Source organism: Rhipicephalus sanguineus, chromosome 1 (assembly GCF_013339695.2).
Source record: "Rhipicephalus sanguineus isolate Rsan-2018 chromosome 1, BIME_Rsan_1.4, whole genome shotgun sequence".
Lineage (NCBI taxonomy): Eukaryota > Metazoa > Arthropoda > Arachnida > Ixodida > Ixodidae > Rhipicephalus > Rhipicephalus sanguineus.
Window position 1 is genome coordinate 298,242,164 of NC_051176.1, and position 16,719 is coordinate 298,258,882.

The window sequence follows — 16,719 nt, forward strand, 5'->3', positions numbered from 1 at the left end:
TTACAGCCGTAAGGGTGCAAGACGCCCTTGACACGCCCTCGTTTCTCGCAGTCTTTTTTTTGTTTTTCTTTTTTGTTCATTTTATTAACATAGGGCGCAGTTCTGACGAATAAAATGTAAATGATACGTCCTTAATAGAGATATTTAAAATAGCGGCCTTGCACGCGTTCAACGCAATAATTTTGCGGGAAGCAACGGCGCATGTTATTTCATGGCACTTCAAGCACGAGGACGAAAATGCAAAGAAAATAGCTCGTCACCTGTTGGAACTGGTTACGTCATGTGCACGAGCGCTTCTACGTGACATGTAAAGGGGGGAGCAGGGGTGCGTATGTTTGAAATCTCGAACTCGGATCGAATAATTGGCGCTATTCGACTAGTATCTGATTTACCATGTAGCTCAAGTACTTTAGAAAAATTCGTACGTCTTTCCTCTTCGAAAAGAACGCTCTAACTGCCACTGGCAACATGCTGTTCCTTTGTTTCAGCACTGCGATTACGCTCGGTCCCTAATAATGGCAAGCAGTTGCTTCCGATTTTCAAGCGCATCATTCATTGCAACGTCTGATTGTGTGGACGGTATCAGACGTCGATCTATGAGCCTGACTTCATTTTCGTGCCTTTTCAGAAATGAGAAAATATTTCATTTTCGATATCCCATTAGATATTCGAGGGGTCGTTGTTCTCAAATACTTGTATCCTATTCGCCTCGGATATTTTACTGCTCTCTAAACTGTAGCTAGAAGAGAAGGCACATGTGGTTCCTAGCACCAAGACTGTCCAAGTCAAGACAATCCACTAGCACAGCTCCTGCCGTTTCTATGCCTTAGTCTTAGGGACTCAAGGATTGACAAAGGATAAATTGAAGCGCAAGAGAACGGTGATGAGACGATGTGCTTTTGTCCTCTCTATTTTTGCTTTGCACTTCAGTCTCACAAGCTAACACACTAGTCACTTTATTTCAGCACCAAGAACACAGTGTTGATGCTGGGCAGGTTGTGGAGACGGTACGAAATCACGAAGCTCTCTTACGGCTACACCAAGGCTTGCACGCCGATTACAATGCAATTGCAGAAGAAACAGGATATCACACACCGCACAGACATTGCAATACTAGTAACAAGAAATAGCATTCTTGCAAGAAAACAAATACCTCACCAGTTCCATGCGCTCTAAAGCTTAGGGCTTGTGGTGGTAAATATCGTCGCATTTGACGGCTTGCAATTAGTACGGGTAAAGGGAATATTCCAAATATGTTTGCTGCATCTGTTGTATGCACATGCGTACGTAGTTAATTCCTTATTTGGTTTAAGAAAGAATCATGATTTTCAATACGAGTGCAACGATGTCTTAATAAGGGTGAATTATAGATGTCAGCAACTCGCTGCAAATTAAGGAGGAAAAAAATCTTATTTACAATGTAAGTCAAGTCTATGGTACGTTTGCAATTATTCGCGCAGCTTTCTTTCGCTCTATTAGGAACTGTTTAGCGGTACCCAAGCAGGATGGCAATGTTGATAGGAAGCGAGAATTACTTCAGTGGCGGGAGAAACCGCAGGCGCGCTAAAATGCTGAGGGTGCGAGAAGTGCCATGAACTGAACGTGTTGTGCCTGTACATTTAAAGCATACATTTCTGAAAAAGAACACCCAAGCTTTTTAAAAAAAACATGGCTGATCCCTCTGTCATAGGAATCGGTATAACACGAAAGTGAAACGTGTCTTCACAGACGTAGTTGAGCGTTTGTTGTGCATTCTTTCGCCCCAAGCGCGAAGGAATGAATGCTACAGCATCAAATTGTAATGTTACGCAAAGAACGGCAAGCCACTCGAAACTTGCAATGCGCTGCTCAAGCAGAAAGGACGCGCGGAACGAACATACACTTGATGAGCGCGAACTGTCACTGTTGTAACTTATTTCTGTGCGAGCAGAGCGCTCCTTTCGCAAAAGCGGCGGCTGCAGTGAGCGAAGTTCTCTCTCTCTTCAGGCAGAGCGCAAGACGTACAAACCACCGAGATCACGAGATAAGCGCCCGCACGAGCGACCACGCCCTGTCGAGGCGCGCGCTAATCCGCGTGGAGAACGACTTTTAAAGCGCGCTCTTCGAACCCTTCGCGCTATCTCGCTAGTGATAACGAAAATACGCTGTACCGCCGATATCTGAGTACCGCCACCGGCAAATGGTGTACATAAATAGCTCGCCGTTAGCATAGCAGAGAATATGCCGTCTGTGGCGGAGTCGTTTCCCACTGCGCGCTGGCGATCGAGAGGTCGTAAGTTCGACTCCCGGTGACGGAACTTTTTATTATAGTTTTTTCTTTGCCATATGTTAGTCTTTATATTTTACAACGTCATATCCGTGACGGAAATGCGTCAGTAGAGCTGTGGTGGACCCCGGCATAAAACACTTTCGTGTTAAAAACCACGGGCATGCATGAATGGCAGATAAACAAAGTGGGAGGGTTATGTCCAGCGTAAATTCTCTTTCTTCCTGGCCAAAAAAGTGTGAATTTCGCTTTTAAAAGATTGTATATAAAGAATAATTTGTGCATCATGTATTGAGCAATGCGAGTACGTTATTTGCGTTGCATAGGAGTTCACGTAGGTTGCGCTCCGTAAAAAATCAGCTAAGGTCGTCTGCATGAATATTAAAATAGTAGTTAAACTAGTAAAATTAGTAGGTGCCAGCGACTAGCGTTTCAAGTGATATGAGAGGAAGCTGGCGATCAGTGGTAGAACGCAGCGATGAAAGTGATTCATAAAGCGGCAGTCACCGATTCCCCAACACACGTAGGCCCCAAGAACAAAATAACGTACAAAGCATGCGCTAGGTGGACAATGGTATTTTATATGGCACGTCTTGGTGAGGTGACTGCAGCCTCGTCGATAAAGCGCACTCCTTCCCCCTTGCACTCCATCCCATCCTCGTCGCCACTGAAGTGACGCAACGCAGTAGCGACAAGAAAGTGAACCGTTTATTGCTTGGCACTTGGCCTTTTTATCCTGAAAACCACGTGAGTCTAGAACACGAGCTGTGGTCGATTAAATCGTGACTTGCTGACAGGTGATAAGGAACTCGGGCCGGTGATTGCGGTTTATCGACGACGCTGCAGTGACTACCACACCTACTCGGCTATTACGTATACCGCTACAGTTGTTGCTGTGATTATTTGATTCACACTTGTTACTTTCGAAAGAAACCCTCGAAACTATCCGAAAACACGAATGGAAATGATAGTCTCTCGTTCCAGTCAGTTCTTAATTCACATAGTTTCATGTTTTACCACAAAAAATGTGAGTCGAGCAAAGAAAAAACTCCAGTCGGTAAAAAAAAAAATACTCCGGAACCTCCACAAGGGGTGCCTCATAACCATATCGTAGTTTTGGCACGCATTAAAAACACACCTGTAAGCGATTCGAGTTTTATGGCACCAATAAGACGACCAGCTGCAGAAGAGTTCCAACATCGTCATTGACGCGACATCGTTATTGACAGCGCAACATTTGTTACCGCCGGAGTGCACCCTTACCATCTAATTTTCAACTTGAAACCTGCTTTAGCATCTGGTACTGCGTTCATTATGGGGCGTGGAAGCCATGCTTCACAGCAGCTGCACGAGCTTTTCCTCGCACGGTCGCTCGGATGAAAATTAAGGGGCTTAAAAGAGCGGCGATAAAGAGGTCAAGGCAATGAAAACAATAATAAACATTAGTGACTGCGATGCGCTCAAGGGGCCCCAACAATACGACGCCAATTCGCAGCTTCATTCAAGTCGCAGCCGCCGATTAAGGCTGCCGGTGGCAATGGCCTTGAGTTAACGACTCCTGGCAGCACACGAGTAAAAAGCCGTAGTCATGTGAGCGCTGCTGGTAAGCGAAATTCCGTCAACGTAGACAATAATCGGAAATTCTTTTGCCTCACACTACGCTGAAATTACATGCATAGGTTACTTTAGCTGCATGTGGTCCTTGGGTCTCGAGATGATATCTCAGTGCCCTCAAGCAAGCGATCGCGACGCCGTGTCATTTAATTACAAAAATTAAGTACTTATCAATAAAAGCTTCGTGAAATTAGTGTTTTCAGTAGAGCATAATTAGCTCTAAAATGGTACATGAGAGTTATCAAATGTAATTTTCGAAGAACCATTGGCATAAACAGCCGCGTAGAGGCTAAATTGCCGCATGCAGGAGGAAAGTGCACGCCGGCATGGCGTCTGCGGCGCTACTTCTACGCTTCACTTGGCGGCCTTCATGGGCGCAAGAACTTATTTTGCAAGCCAAATCTGGAAAGCGTTGTAAGCTCTTTTGGCCTGGCTAATCTTGCACATGACCCATGAAGTAAACCAGTATTGAAGAAAGAAAAAAAGAGAAAGCAAAGCACAGCCCTGAATATGAGTTCGAGCAATATCGTGGAGTACAGAGCCACGAATAACTTGAGCGGGCAGGCGAACTTTAGCGAACGCAAATAATTATCGGTACCTAAGTATTTGCGTTCTATAAAATTCCTTATGGATTCGCTATTAATGACTTATGTGCCATTAGAGAGCCCTCCCTTTTCTTTCTGTGCGAGTCATCGTGAGTGAACTCCCTTTCGGTCCCGAGAAGGCGCAGGGGAGACCCCGCGCCACCCGGCTAATCCCAAGTAGGTTGCATATTTTTGTATGTTAACTGATATCTGACAATAATTAAACCAATGTACAATGATTGTTGTATGCAATTAAGATAGTAATGTCATTAAGTGCACCAATCTGCAATTACATAATGGCATCATCATAATCAAGCATAATGTGTCATGAACTAAGGACGAGAAATAAGGATGTGACACATCGAGGCCACTACGTGTGACAAGAAAGAAGAAAATGTTAGACGCTGCAAGAGTCCAGGTTCTTTATTTTACTCTTTCAAGGGGCACTGCTTTTTTTTTCACGCATTCTTTTATTCATTTTATATTGCTTTGTTTTGATTTCAATTTCTCTCACTCGTGGCCCGCAGTGGGGTTCTGCCATTTTCTGAGGCCACCATCATCATCGCGTCTTCTCCTTGTCGCTCGTCCCTCGATCAGGTCACTGAGGAACAGCGAAACAACCAACTTGTCAGGCGTAGCAGCAGTTTTAGTAGGTCGCTTTCGAAGTTGTACCGGCAGGAAGCGATGCCCGCTCACGACTGTCTGGCGCTGTAGTCATGCTGTTATTTCCCTCGCCAAAGCGGCCATCGGCATCGGAAAAGTGACACCGTGTTCATCTGATTTTTCTACGTTTATTTGCAGTGGCAACCGCCATGGTCGCAGTGTCGTTCCCTTACCGCCATGAACGTCACCCTCACATTAGAAGGTAAGCCTCACTCAGTCGCCCGTAGCTTTTGCTGAGAATTTTTACCGATGTTCACCTGCACATACTTCAGCATGATGCAGCGCGCACATCTCGGATGACAGGCGTGTCAGTTTCCGATACGGCGAAAGTATATACCATCGCCTTCCAGGAAAATCTCTTATCGGATAGGATGACCTTAATGCGATGCAGTTGCCCGCATTAACACTGCCATTGCCTGAAATCTGTATCGTGGTGGCTGTTAACTTTTTTTATTTTATCGGATTTTCTATTATATGACACCTTGTTTTTTCTTTCGCTTTGCTGTATAAGATTCTTTTTTCCTCTTTTTGTTCAGCTTACTCGCCGTTACCTGAAAAGGAGGCCTTAGAACGAGTATTTAATGCATATATGACGTTCGGGAAAACCTTGTAAGAGAGATGCAAGAAAAAAATACACAGCAAGTTGCGCCTAATTGACTGAAAGTGATTTTAACTCTTTACGACAACCTCCACGTGCACGAATACATCTTCATCTTTTTGCCCGTAGTCCCACATGTGCTGCGTAAGAGGCGTCGAGCCGCTATGTCAGCGTTATTCGTATTATACGCCTTAGTTTATTCGACTCCGTTGAAGCTACTGCACCGTCAAGGCGAGTTTAACAATTTATTCCTCTCGGCTGGTGCGGCTAAAGAAGATCAGGAAGCCGCCAACGTAGTATATCCATAATTTCTTAGTTTAATCAAATCACGGAGCTTTCCTGGCGTGATTGCAGTTTTATATGGCAGGCGTTTAAATACACATATGTGACCAATACATATAGTAATGTACGAAAAGTTCGTTTCAGTTGAACTTGTCGCAGCTTATTTTGGTGGCGCTTTTGTTTAGCGAGTGTGTGTTTTGTTTGCGCAATAATTCAGCCACAGCGAAGAAACCAGTGACATCGTCATGTTCAGCGCACAGTGATCAATAACTGTGTCACGAAGGTTTAACGCCATCAGTTTTAGTGATTTAGCGGAAAAAATGTTTCGACATAGGTACCTTAAAGTATTTGATGCTTTTGCACTTTTCAATGTCTCCTTATGCGATTTTCCTCTCCCTGTTTTCCTTAGTGGTCTAGTGTTTACACTTGCGTCAGTTATATATTCTCTTTTAACCAGGTGTTTTCGACCAAGCACGATAGTGTTGTGCATCCTAATGACATAGCGCAGCAGCTAGGATGCATCGGGATGACATTTTTCAATTTTGTCTGTGCGTTCGGGCGTGCAGAACTACGCTATTTCTACTGAGTGTTTCAGCCTACATAACTAATTCTTAGAGTTTTCTTTTCTTGGTATTATTGTCTGTTAGTTCTTATTAATATTAATTCCTAGAGTTAAAGTTCAGTAGAGGTGGCTCGTTTTCTATGGACAATATTTGCGCAGGTGGATGTATTTACTTAGCCATAGTTCGCCGATTCTCTTAATTACGTTAAGACAAATTTTGAAACTGCTTAGCTGAATTCACTTTGCGGGGTTCCTCACTGAGATTATCGAGACGGCCACGGGTATTTAAGGGTTTGTTTTGAAAACCTTATCGCAAATATATTAGTGTTCTGCATATTTTCCTACGGTTTCTAAAAAGAAAGCTGCCTTTTGGGAAAACTGATGGGAATGTCTGAGCCATTTCTACACTAATTTGCATATCGAAAACTACCGCTCTTACTGGGATTAATTCTGCTCAGCAAACATCCTTCGAGCAGTGTATGGCTTCCATTGTGCACTTGTAACATGCAAGAAACTAAAAGAAAGAAAAGATAATGAAACAATATTCCTAAAGAAGGTGATCTCTGATAAGCGAAACAGTTTCTCATTTCCGCCAGATAGAATATTGTTAATTCTGCGGTACTGTGTTCGGGAAGTGACTAGCTTTAGCTGCAACACTTTGTATTGTAGAAGGTGTATTCAGACCCGGACTTAATTTATGGTTTACGTTATTTAGCGTGCATTCGGTGTTATCACAAAATTCAGACTGCTGAGATAGCCACTGGCCTCTGAACAAAGTATATGGCTGACTTTAAAGCTCGCATATATGTATAAGACAAGAATGCGCTACTTTCAGGCCTTTATCATTGCTTTAGCAGCACGAAGGCTCCATCACGACACAAATGCCTCTCCGAGTGTTTCTTCTTTCTTTTTAGTTGTATCTTTCAGCTGCGTTAATTATGTCTGTAAGCGAGCACCAACTACAGCACAACAACATATCCCTCCGCTCTATCGTTGCTTGCTTCCAACATAATAATGAAGTTAACAAGAGTTGCCCGCATGTCGTCGAAGAGATTGAATGATAAGACACGAAAGGGGGTCAGAACTTATCCTAATGGAAGTGTAGTGGCATCATTAGTTATCGCAGGCACAAAGATAAAATAGTATATGTTCTCGACAAATCAGCGACAAAAAGACTCCTGTGCCAGTCACTTGCTCTTGTTTTGTTTTATAGCAACTCCAAATCGTGCTCTGGTTGAAAAATTTGTTGGGTGCAATACAAGTTACAACTAACAATAAGAAAAACCTGCGGGTTCGTTTAAATTCTGTCACTCACCTCATGTTGCCAACGTACACATCGATGTACAAAACTGCGGATTTGCGATGTACGGGTGTCAGGAGCTTACGCGAGATTTTATCGGCAGTTAATTGAAATAAGTTTTGCTTATCTTTTTCAGATCACATACAGAGCATCACCACTTCCTAGGCAATTTTCTACTTAATGGTAAGGAGCACTCTGTGTTTTCCTGCAATCAAAAACGGGACCCGCACTCATTTCAGGTTTAGTGCCGGTAATGTTGATCTTCGCTGAGTGCGTCAATGCTGCCTATCTGAAGGCGTTTAGAGTGTAGATAAACAGCGTGTCACTTAGCGTGTTTCATCTTTAGGATGCCATTTAAAGGCTCATACATTTGCAGCAAGCATACTCGCAGACTTACTTTTCGCATAAAGAAGCCATATAAGTGTCTGGCTTGGCATTTTTTTTTCTTTTTGGCTTCACCGTTTTATCAATACAAAGAAAAGGGACCGCACGAGTAAGCAGCAATAAAATTGACAAGCACCTGCGCGCTTTCGCTCGGGTTGCGTAAGTAGTAACTCCAGAGAAACCAGACGTTTCTTTATGCGAAAAAGAGAAAGATGTCGGTGCGTCTGCAAACGCTTCACTTATCGAGACTTTGCATCATGGAAGGTGCCGTTGCCTGTGCTCTTTCCCATAATCATTGCGCAGGGCATGCTTCCTTTTGCCAATAGTGCGCCAAACGCGGCAGCCACGTCGTGTTGAAAACAACCGCTCTTCCGCTCACATGCAGTCGTGTGAGAGGGGCATTAGCTTCTATATATCTATTCATACACCTTTGGATTAAGGGCCGCTACAGTGTCCCGATTTCGCGGCATAGGGCAGTCATTACGTCGGAACCGTCGAGGTTTTTGTTTTTATTTTATCCTTGACTAGGACGAATTTTTAACTAAGAAAAGGGCAGTAATTTTATTGCCCTTGTCTTAACAAAGACAAGGGCAATAACATTGAATTGAGCATACATGCATAAGTGGCGCCGGAGGAATCTGCTCTGAAGCAAGAAAACAAATATGTAAATGGCGGCTATTTCTGGTAACAGCCACCCTTCAAAAATCAAAGGGCAAGGCAATGTGCGCGAAACCCACTGAAAGATCAAGCTGCCCCGGCAGACGGGCTGAGGATTAGGTGTTCAGTTGAATGGACTTGCGCGTCCATGTGCTACGTAAGCGCGAATAAGTTGTGCGCTGTAGATTCACGAAGGACGCTGGCATAGCCTGCAGTAAGATCTATTAAACATCGTTGCGTGACGACTGGTCGTTTAATACACTGAATCGCTTATATGGCATATAGTAAGCCTATTTTATTTCAACATTGCGTGCACTCATTCGCTGCACGTGAGCAATCAAGTCCCAACTTTTAATCAGTAGTTAACAACCTTACTTTGATAACGTGCCGATAAAGTATGCGTAATTGCACGTGAGCACGCCAGCTTTGCTGTGAATATAGATGGAGACCTGTTAATAAATTATGCTTCAATATAGAGCAGTGTCGTATTATGTTATTCTGGAATTTCATTTAACCGTGGCAAAGCGCTTGGGTGACGCGCTCTTTACAAACGTCTTAAGACAAGCTTAAATGAATACGCAATGGTTTTGAATGCGGGCTTGCTCACTTTCTTCTCGCACAACCCGAAGAGGGCGTAAACGTCTATACTGTGCGGAAAAAAAAACTGCGTCAGTACAATGGCGTGCATACCGTGCAGAGTAATAAATATTCAGCCAGTTGTTGGGATAAATAGCCATTACAAGGTTAATGCGTTCTACGCCACACAGAAAAATGCACACCTCTGAAGGGGTAGATGTCTAATTAAGGTGTCCTAATACGCTTTGCCGCCCAGAGAGGCAATTAGCGAGCTTAGAGCGTATCATTTGCTTATCGCTGCGAGCGGCTGAGATTGCCTTTTCGCGGATTTACTATGTCCTTTGAGCGCATGAAAGCTGATGTAAAGCAACTTGTGTCGGGCTGCAAGTGCTCTAGTGAAATCGTTACAGCCGTTCCGAGAGTCGCTGCGTCCGTTTTACTGCATCAGTAGTTGAAGTTCGATACTAGATTTACGGCCGTCACCGTAAAGGAATGGTGGACAGATCAAGTCATCGGCTGGTGTCGTCAGCCCACCGCAGCTTCACCTGCGCCGTAGGGTAAAGGGAAAGCTTTTGCGGCGGCCATCCACTGGCAGACAACTCATGCCGCTGCGGCAATGTGTGGTGTACGCGCTAATCGTTGCGTTCATTGCTTACTAATTTTTAATTCCTCGCCGTGCACAAACACTGGAAGCGCACGTATATCAGAAGCCGCAACAAGCACTATACTGTAACAGACAAGGATGACGTTGTGTGCATCGTAAAAAAAATTGAGGTTGAAAAGACGGCGGTGTCCGCTGCGTGAGACACTGCTACTATTGCAGCAAATCAATTCAGAGCCGGCAGACTCGCCTGTTTTTTTTTCTTTGCTCTGCATTTCTTTTCTTGGTGCCGGCGCTTTACGCTTTCATGCGCTGCTTATGAGTAGGATGTTTCCCGCTTTCGCTCTATATGGCACACACTGGAAACACCCGCTGTTATGACCAATTTAATACGCTGCGTGCTGCTTGTTTTCAGCCTTTAAAGTAGTGGTTGCTTCTCCATGTAACGTCTGTGAACAGCAAAATGATGTGGATTGCGACACAGTCTCTGAGTATTTGAAATAAGAAGAGGAAGGGGGCTGAGTCCGTTTTATTAAGATCATGCTCCAGTGTGGCTGTCGAGGGCACAAGATTTCAGAACGCTCAAGAAATTTTATGGTGACGACGCCAGGCAGCTAGAGCTGACAAATGTTTTGCAAGTACACCTGTTAAAGGGACACTAAATGCAAATATTAAGTCGACGTTGATTGTTGAAATAGCGGTACACAAACCTCGTAGTGCTACTTTTATGCAAATGAAGTGCTTATTTTGAAATAAAATCACGTTTTAGTGGTCCGCATCGTGTTAGCGCACTTCTAATCACCCGCCTGCAAGCGGTATTTCGCACGTCACTGTTGCCGTGCCCAACGTTGCCCGCCTTTACTGCGCGGCGGCGTACACTGGCGGCGTGCGCCATTCGGGCACCCGGCAACATCACATGCATGCGGCATTTTGTCGAACTTTCTGTCAGAGCGACTTTCACGAGCGTGCAAAACACACGCGGCAGTACGTGAGACGCGACCGTGTGAGCGAAGCAGGGCGCCAGGCGAAGCGCGGTTCGGCGAAAACGAAACTTTTGAACCACGCGCGCCGTTCCCCATGGCAACGGCAAAGAGGTTCTTTTTTCCATGAATCAAACAGAAACGAACAAGCAGCATTTTAATACGCCTCTTGATGCACGGAAGGTATTCAGACTCTCCCACGTCATCGGGATCACTTCCAAAATGTCCCACTCGTGGCGCTCATCGTGTGATACATTCAGCCTAATTTCTCGGTAAGTGGGGCACTGCTGTTGATAATACTGCCGTTTTAGACGTTGTCATACATTGAGCTTTCACTCTGACATAAATTGTTATTTGCCTTTAGTGTCCCTTCAATGACTTCTCTGACACAACCATTGAGCTTTTTGACTAAATTGCCACACACGTTTCTTTCTGTAGTTATATGAGACCGGCCTATTACACGTGCAACCACCGCTCGGCGCAGACCGTGCTTGAACGTATGGGAACCTTCCCAGTTGTTTTAGACTTTTTCGATAAGATTGCGCGCGCCACGCGAGTAGTCGAGATTATTCTGTAACTAACACGGGCGCCAACGATAACACTAGAATCTTCGATCATGCATGTATAAAAGGCGACGAGTTTCAGCAAAGATCAGATTCGACAGCCGGCGACTAGCTGTGCTGGAGTGCGTGTTACTTGATTTCCTGGGCACAAGCCCGCCCAGTAAAGAGGTTAGTCTTTATTAGTCTAACTGCCGCCTTCTTCGCTGTCACAATGACGTGACAATATCTACAATATCGGCAATAAAATAGAAGGGATTAACATATCTCTTCTTCTGCCGTGACGAGTTGATGGCGCCTGTGATTCGCTATGCGCAGGGACGAGTGGCAAAGACAGTCATATCGGCTTGGGCCGCTCAGCAGAATACATCACGCCTTACGAGGGCATAGCACAGCCCACGCCATCGGGGCGAAGCACGAGGCGACACCAAAGACATCGGCATCGTAGGCGGCTCCACAGTCACAGGGTGCCGGACATCATCTACAGCTTCGGCAATCACTCAGCGGCCAAGCTGTACAGGGGTAAAGGGTACCGCGTAGGGCCCTACACAGGCTACGTGGACGTGTGGACGATACCGCGCCAATCTCCACTACAGCCTCTGCTGGCGCATCGAGTGACGCCATCCCCGTCGCCGCCACAACATCAGCGGCAACAGGAGCACTTCCCAGAGGGAACCGCCTTCGCCAGAGGTACAGCGCCACACGATTTCACTTCGCCGGTGAACCACGAAAAGAGGGAAAAAAAGTATACAGTGGAATCTGATTGATACGATCTTCGTGAGAACCGGAAATATACGTTTCTGGTATGATACGTTTCTCTTTCATTTCTCGGGCCAACGTACCATATAGGAGCTGTTTTCCTATATACGGATAATGGGGTCGCGTTTACATCTAAAATTGGATAATACTACGACCGAAGAGGCTTTTACTAATTTCCAGAGCCCATATCTTTATATTCCATTGTACTAGCTGAAGTAGTGTTCCTACAACCTACGAACAACGTGTTACGCGCCGCATCCGTGTAGATTATTCAGCAACTGCGAGAAATCTACACCGGGAGAAAGCCACTGCACCAATGTCGATTCGAAACGTCGCACGAACCTTGGCTATCGAGTTTCTCACAGAGTACGTCCATTTTCATACTTTCTGAGCTTCGCTTGGATGATAGGATTTTGAAATGATAGTTTCATTTTGTACTTCCCGAGAAGGTCGGATCAACAAGATTCCACTGTATCTTGTCATTTTGCCATTGCCAGACATCGCAGTGTGAAACTTATAATACGTCCCAGACGTTTCTTCAGTCGCAGCTGTGCAAGCTGTGCTGTTTGAGTTGCAGCTGCGATGAGAAACGTGATGACTTGCCCTTTTCTGACTTCCCTAAAAGAGCAAATCTGATGCAATGAGTTTTTCTCGTCTGATGCCGAGGCGGGTTCGTACACATAGCGAATATTCTTTTTGTTCAAGAGATATGCTCTCATGCGTACAGACCTTATACGAAAGGCACCGGTAGTTTTAGTATGAATCTTCTCACGTGTTTATCCTAAAGCCACAGTACGGCTCCGGATTAAATCGAGCAACTGGATTTGTTTAACATGCATCCGACGCTCCACACGCAAGCATTTTCACATTCCGTCCCGCAGGAATGAGTCCTCGGTGGGCGGGAACTGAATCCATAAGCTAGCCGCCATGAAGAAGATAGGCGCTTTTTCCTTCCTTATGCCTCCACTCGCGCCGTAATCTATATACGCTAAATTTCGGAAATCTAAAAAGGTTACATAGGAATCAGCGTAAAAGCTTTCTGTCTGTTTTGTTCGTATGCGCCCGCACGTGTGTCGTCACGTGCGAACCCCTCATAGCCAGTCGTCAATACAGCCTATTTAATGCCCACTCTCATACTCTCGCAACCCAAGCAGCCTGTGACCGGAACCCACACTCGGTCGTGTAGAGAAGGATACCTACAGGAATCCTCAAAGCTTTGAAGAACAACCCTCACATTAGTTGAGAGCTCCGAAGCTCTAGATACACCGCAGATGCACATTAAATCACTTCGCAGCAACTTTAATCGTATCATGTACTGTCGCTAAAATGCACACGTGCGCGAGCTCTGTTGTCATACAGTTTGGCGTTTGCAGCAGCAAAATTTTCAGGCAGGCTTTGTGCGCGTGCAGTGCTGATCGCTCCCGAACCGAGCAACACCGTGACACCCGCCGGGCCGCGGACGTGCCTCCGCTGTCCGAAGGACCGCACGGTGTGGGTGGGGCCCGGCTTCACGTGCGCCGAGGTGCCCAAGCCTCGGTTGCGTCCTTGCTCCAGGTGGGTCGGGCGCGGGCCAGGGCGCAGCAGCGCGGAGCTCCACTCTCTAGGCTTATGTCTCTTCCAGTTGAAGTGCACATGACAGCCACCGCGGGGCCGCAGCCGGGCTCACTTGTCATGGAGGGTGTCTACCAGATGAGCTTTACGCTCCGGGCGCCAGGCATGGCCCCGCAGAGCTGTCACTACAAGCTAAGGGTCAAAGGTGAGCACTCGGGTGTTCCATGTTTCCCTTAGTGAACTCATTTCAACAAAGGATGTTATTTCATTCGACTAGCCGTCGCGAATGGGGTGACTTCTTTCTGAGTGACCGTAGTGCGGCGTGGCTATTCTGACAGATCGTCTTGTGTGGTAGCTTGAGCAATGATCGACGAGTTGTTAACATTCACTTGCGGGCTGTCATCGCACGCGGCGCCTCATTTGGCACGAGTGGTGCTCCTTTGGCAGCCAACAGATTATAGGCGACATAAGCCTTGGCGCACGAATATAGAATACGAAGCGCAGAGTTGTGTTTTCAAACGGGCATCGCACGGGAGCTGTGATGACTTCACTTGTCTCCTGCGCGTAAGCGCACTGCGCTTCGAGGCTCCCACACGTGGCGCTGGCACAAGTAGTTGAATGCGGCCAGCATCACGATGGCTTCTAAGTACTTGGCAGATATCTTGTTTGCATTATCGCTTTTCTTTTCTGGCACGTGGAAGTTTTGCAGCTTTTAAATGGGTAGTTTACAACTTAGAAATCAGACTAAAATTATGGTCGGTGGCACTTGTCAGCTTAATTTAGATTGCGTGCCGGTAGATAAAGAGATATAGAGACTTGTGAAGGTATGTCGCAATTTATAGAAACACATGCAGGTGGTATCCTAAGATGACAGGGACCGTTATACAGAGTGTCGTTGTAATACAAGCTTATACTATCATATATTTCGCACTTTCGAAAGAAACATCTAATGAAGTAACTGCAACATCTAGAGGCGTCCAGGGCGAGAAATATGTGCATGCGGCTTTTCCTTATGGGACGTCTTTATATAACAGTACCCTCATAAAACCCTTCTTGTACGTGCAGTACGCATCTTCTGACCTATTTAAGGTTCGTACACCAGTGTTTCAGTGTTTTCTGGGGTGCTCAGATATTGTATGGAGGAAAAACATTGTCTGTGAAATTGTAGGTGAGCAGCAGAGGAAGCAGAAGGCACGGGGCGTGCCGTTCGTGCAAGTGCGCCTGCAGCTGACAACTATGCTACTATATGATTACCACCGTACTAGACCTTTCACTTCCAATAATCGCTTAAAGGTTACCTGGAACCAAGTTACTGTTTGTATCAACCCTTTAAATTCCAATTAGTGGTCTAATCCTTATTTTATTTTTTTACGTCAAGTATCTGGATGTTGTAAACCAAGCACGGACGAACAGGAAGGCCAGATAGAATGTAGCTCGCCTCGCCTTCTGTCTTTACGCACGTGTATTTGATATGTTCGTATATTCGTCAGCTAGCTTAGTCGTTGAAATGTTCTATGTAGGGCTGCGGCTCCTTACTTTCACGAGGTTTATAGCAGTGAATCTGTTTCCAAAGCAAAGTGCGTCGTCTTGTCGATCTTCCATATATATTTCGTCAATGCGCTTTTGACTGTGTTTGCAATCCCTGTTCGCAGTGCGTCGCTGTCCAGCACTGCAACGACCGCAGCACGGGGGTGCGCGCTGCAGCCGAGGCCGGCACTGGGGCAGTCGGTGTCGTTTCTTCTGCAAACAGGGCTACACACTCGAACAGCGGGCGGCTACTCGCTGCGCTATTCATGACGGCGTCCGAATTACCTGGACGCCCCACCCGGCACCTATCTGCACAGGTGAGGATCCCTTCCACGGTCGTCTATACCCACACTGATCAAGTGTTTTACAAGTTCAAGAGTAGGGTTCACCACGCAAGGTCTGTCCTTGGCACGGACTTCATTATTTAAAATTTGCTGCGTGAACTTTGCTGCGATTCATCGTTCTCCGTAAGAATCATGTCACTAGTTAAACAAACTCGACACATCCTGGTTACGATTAGTTTAGCAACCTTATTGGATGGTATTTCCGTTTATTGACCGGCCCAAGTAAAGGTTCCCTTCCTCCCGTGAAGTTGACGGACAAGGATCCTGGTGGTGTAGCTCGGCGGGGGTGAAATATTTGACAGGAGGCGTAGCACAATTACTACCAAATTGTATTAGGATTGTACAGGGCTATTGCAGTTACAAATGGGAAAACTAATTTCCACTTGACAGAGGGTGTAATGAGCCGGCCCTCACTCTTCTAGACTTCGTTTGATGTTAGAGCCCAGGGCACTGCGAGGAAATGCGCCAGTAAAGAGCCTCGCCGTCCTACCACAGCGTGGTTACAGCCCAGACTGCCTCTCCGCGCTCCGTGGTGCGGTGTTTAGAATCGAAAAACAAAAATGCGGAAGGAGAGAACAGTATGGCCCGGCATGGATGGCGCTGAGCCCCTCCTCGCTGCTTACGCCGCTCTCCAACTGCCCCCCGCCCTCCACCCGTGGCTCGTATTCCAACGCGAGTCTGCCAGATCGTGGCTCTCGCATTCCTGCAAACAGCGGCGGGTTCTCACGCACGTTGTTATTTAGTAGGGCGGGGGGTGCAGCCGACTGTGCGATTTGTTAGTATTTGGGCAAAGGAAGGCCTCAGTTGCCGAGTTCCGGGCGGTCGAGACGGCTTCCAGGAGAACGCCACTTCTCGTCGGCGCCAGACATTCCCGGCACCAAGGCAATGACGCCCTGCGACATAACTCATGC

At 46.2% G+C, this 16,719-nt stretch overlaps 1 protein-coding gene across 2 annotated transcripts in view; it reads left to right on the forward strand.

The window, feature by feature from the left end:
• LOC119379341 (sushi, von Willebrand factor type A, EGF and pentraxin domain-containing protein 1) overlaps positions 1–16,719 on the forward strand; it is a 166,821-nt gene that overhangs the window by 65,004 nt on the left and 85,098 nt on the right. For both annotated transcript variants that reach the window (XM_037648621.2, XM_049411937.1), the window contains exons 2-7: positions 5,266–5,329; positions 8,006–8,052; positions 11,946–12,317; positions 13,796–13,940; positions 13,991–14,142; positions 15,590–15,781. In XM_037648621.2, coding sequence (XP_037504549.1) covers positions 5,266–5,329; positions 8,006–8,052; positions 11,946–12,317; positions 13,796–13,940; positions 13,991–14,142; positions 15,590–15,781 — 972 coding nt within the window. The remainder of the gene's footprint in view (positions 1–5,265; positions 5,330–8,005; positions 8,053–11,945; positions 12,318–13,795; positions 13,941–13,990; positions 14,143–15,589; positions 15,782–16,719) is intronic.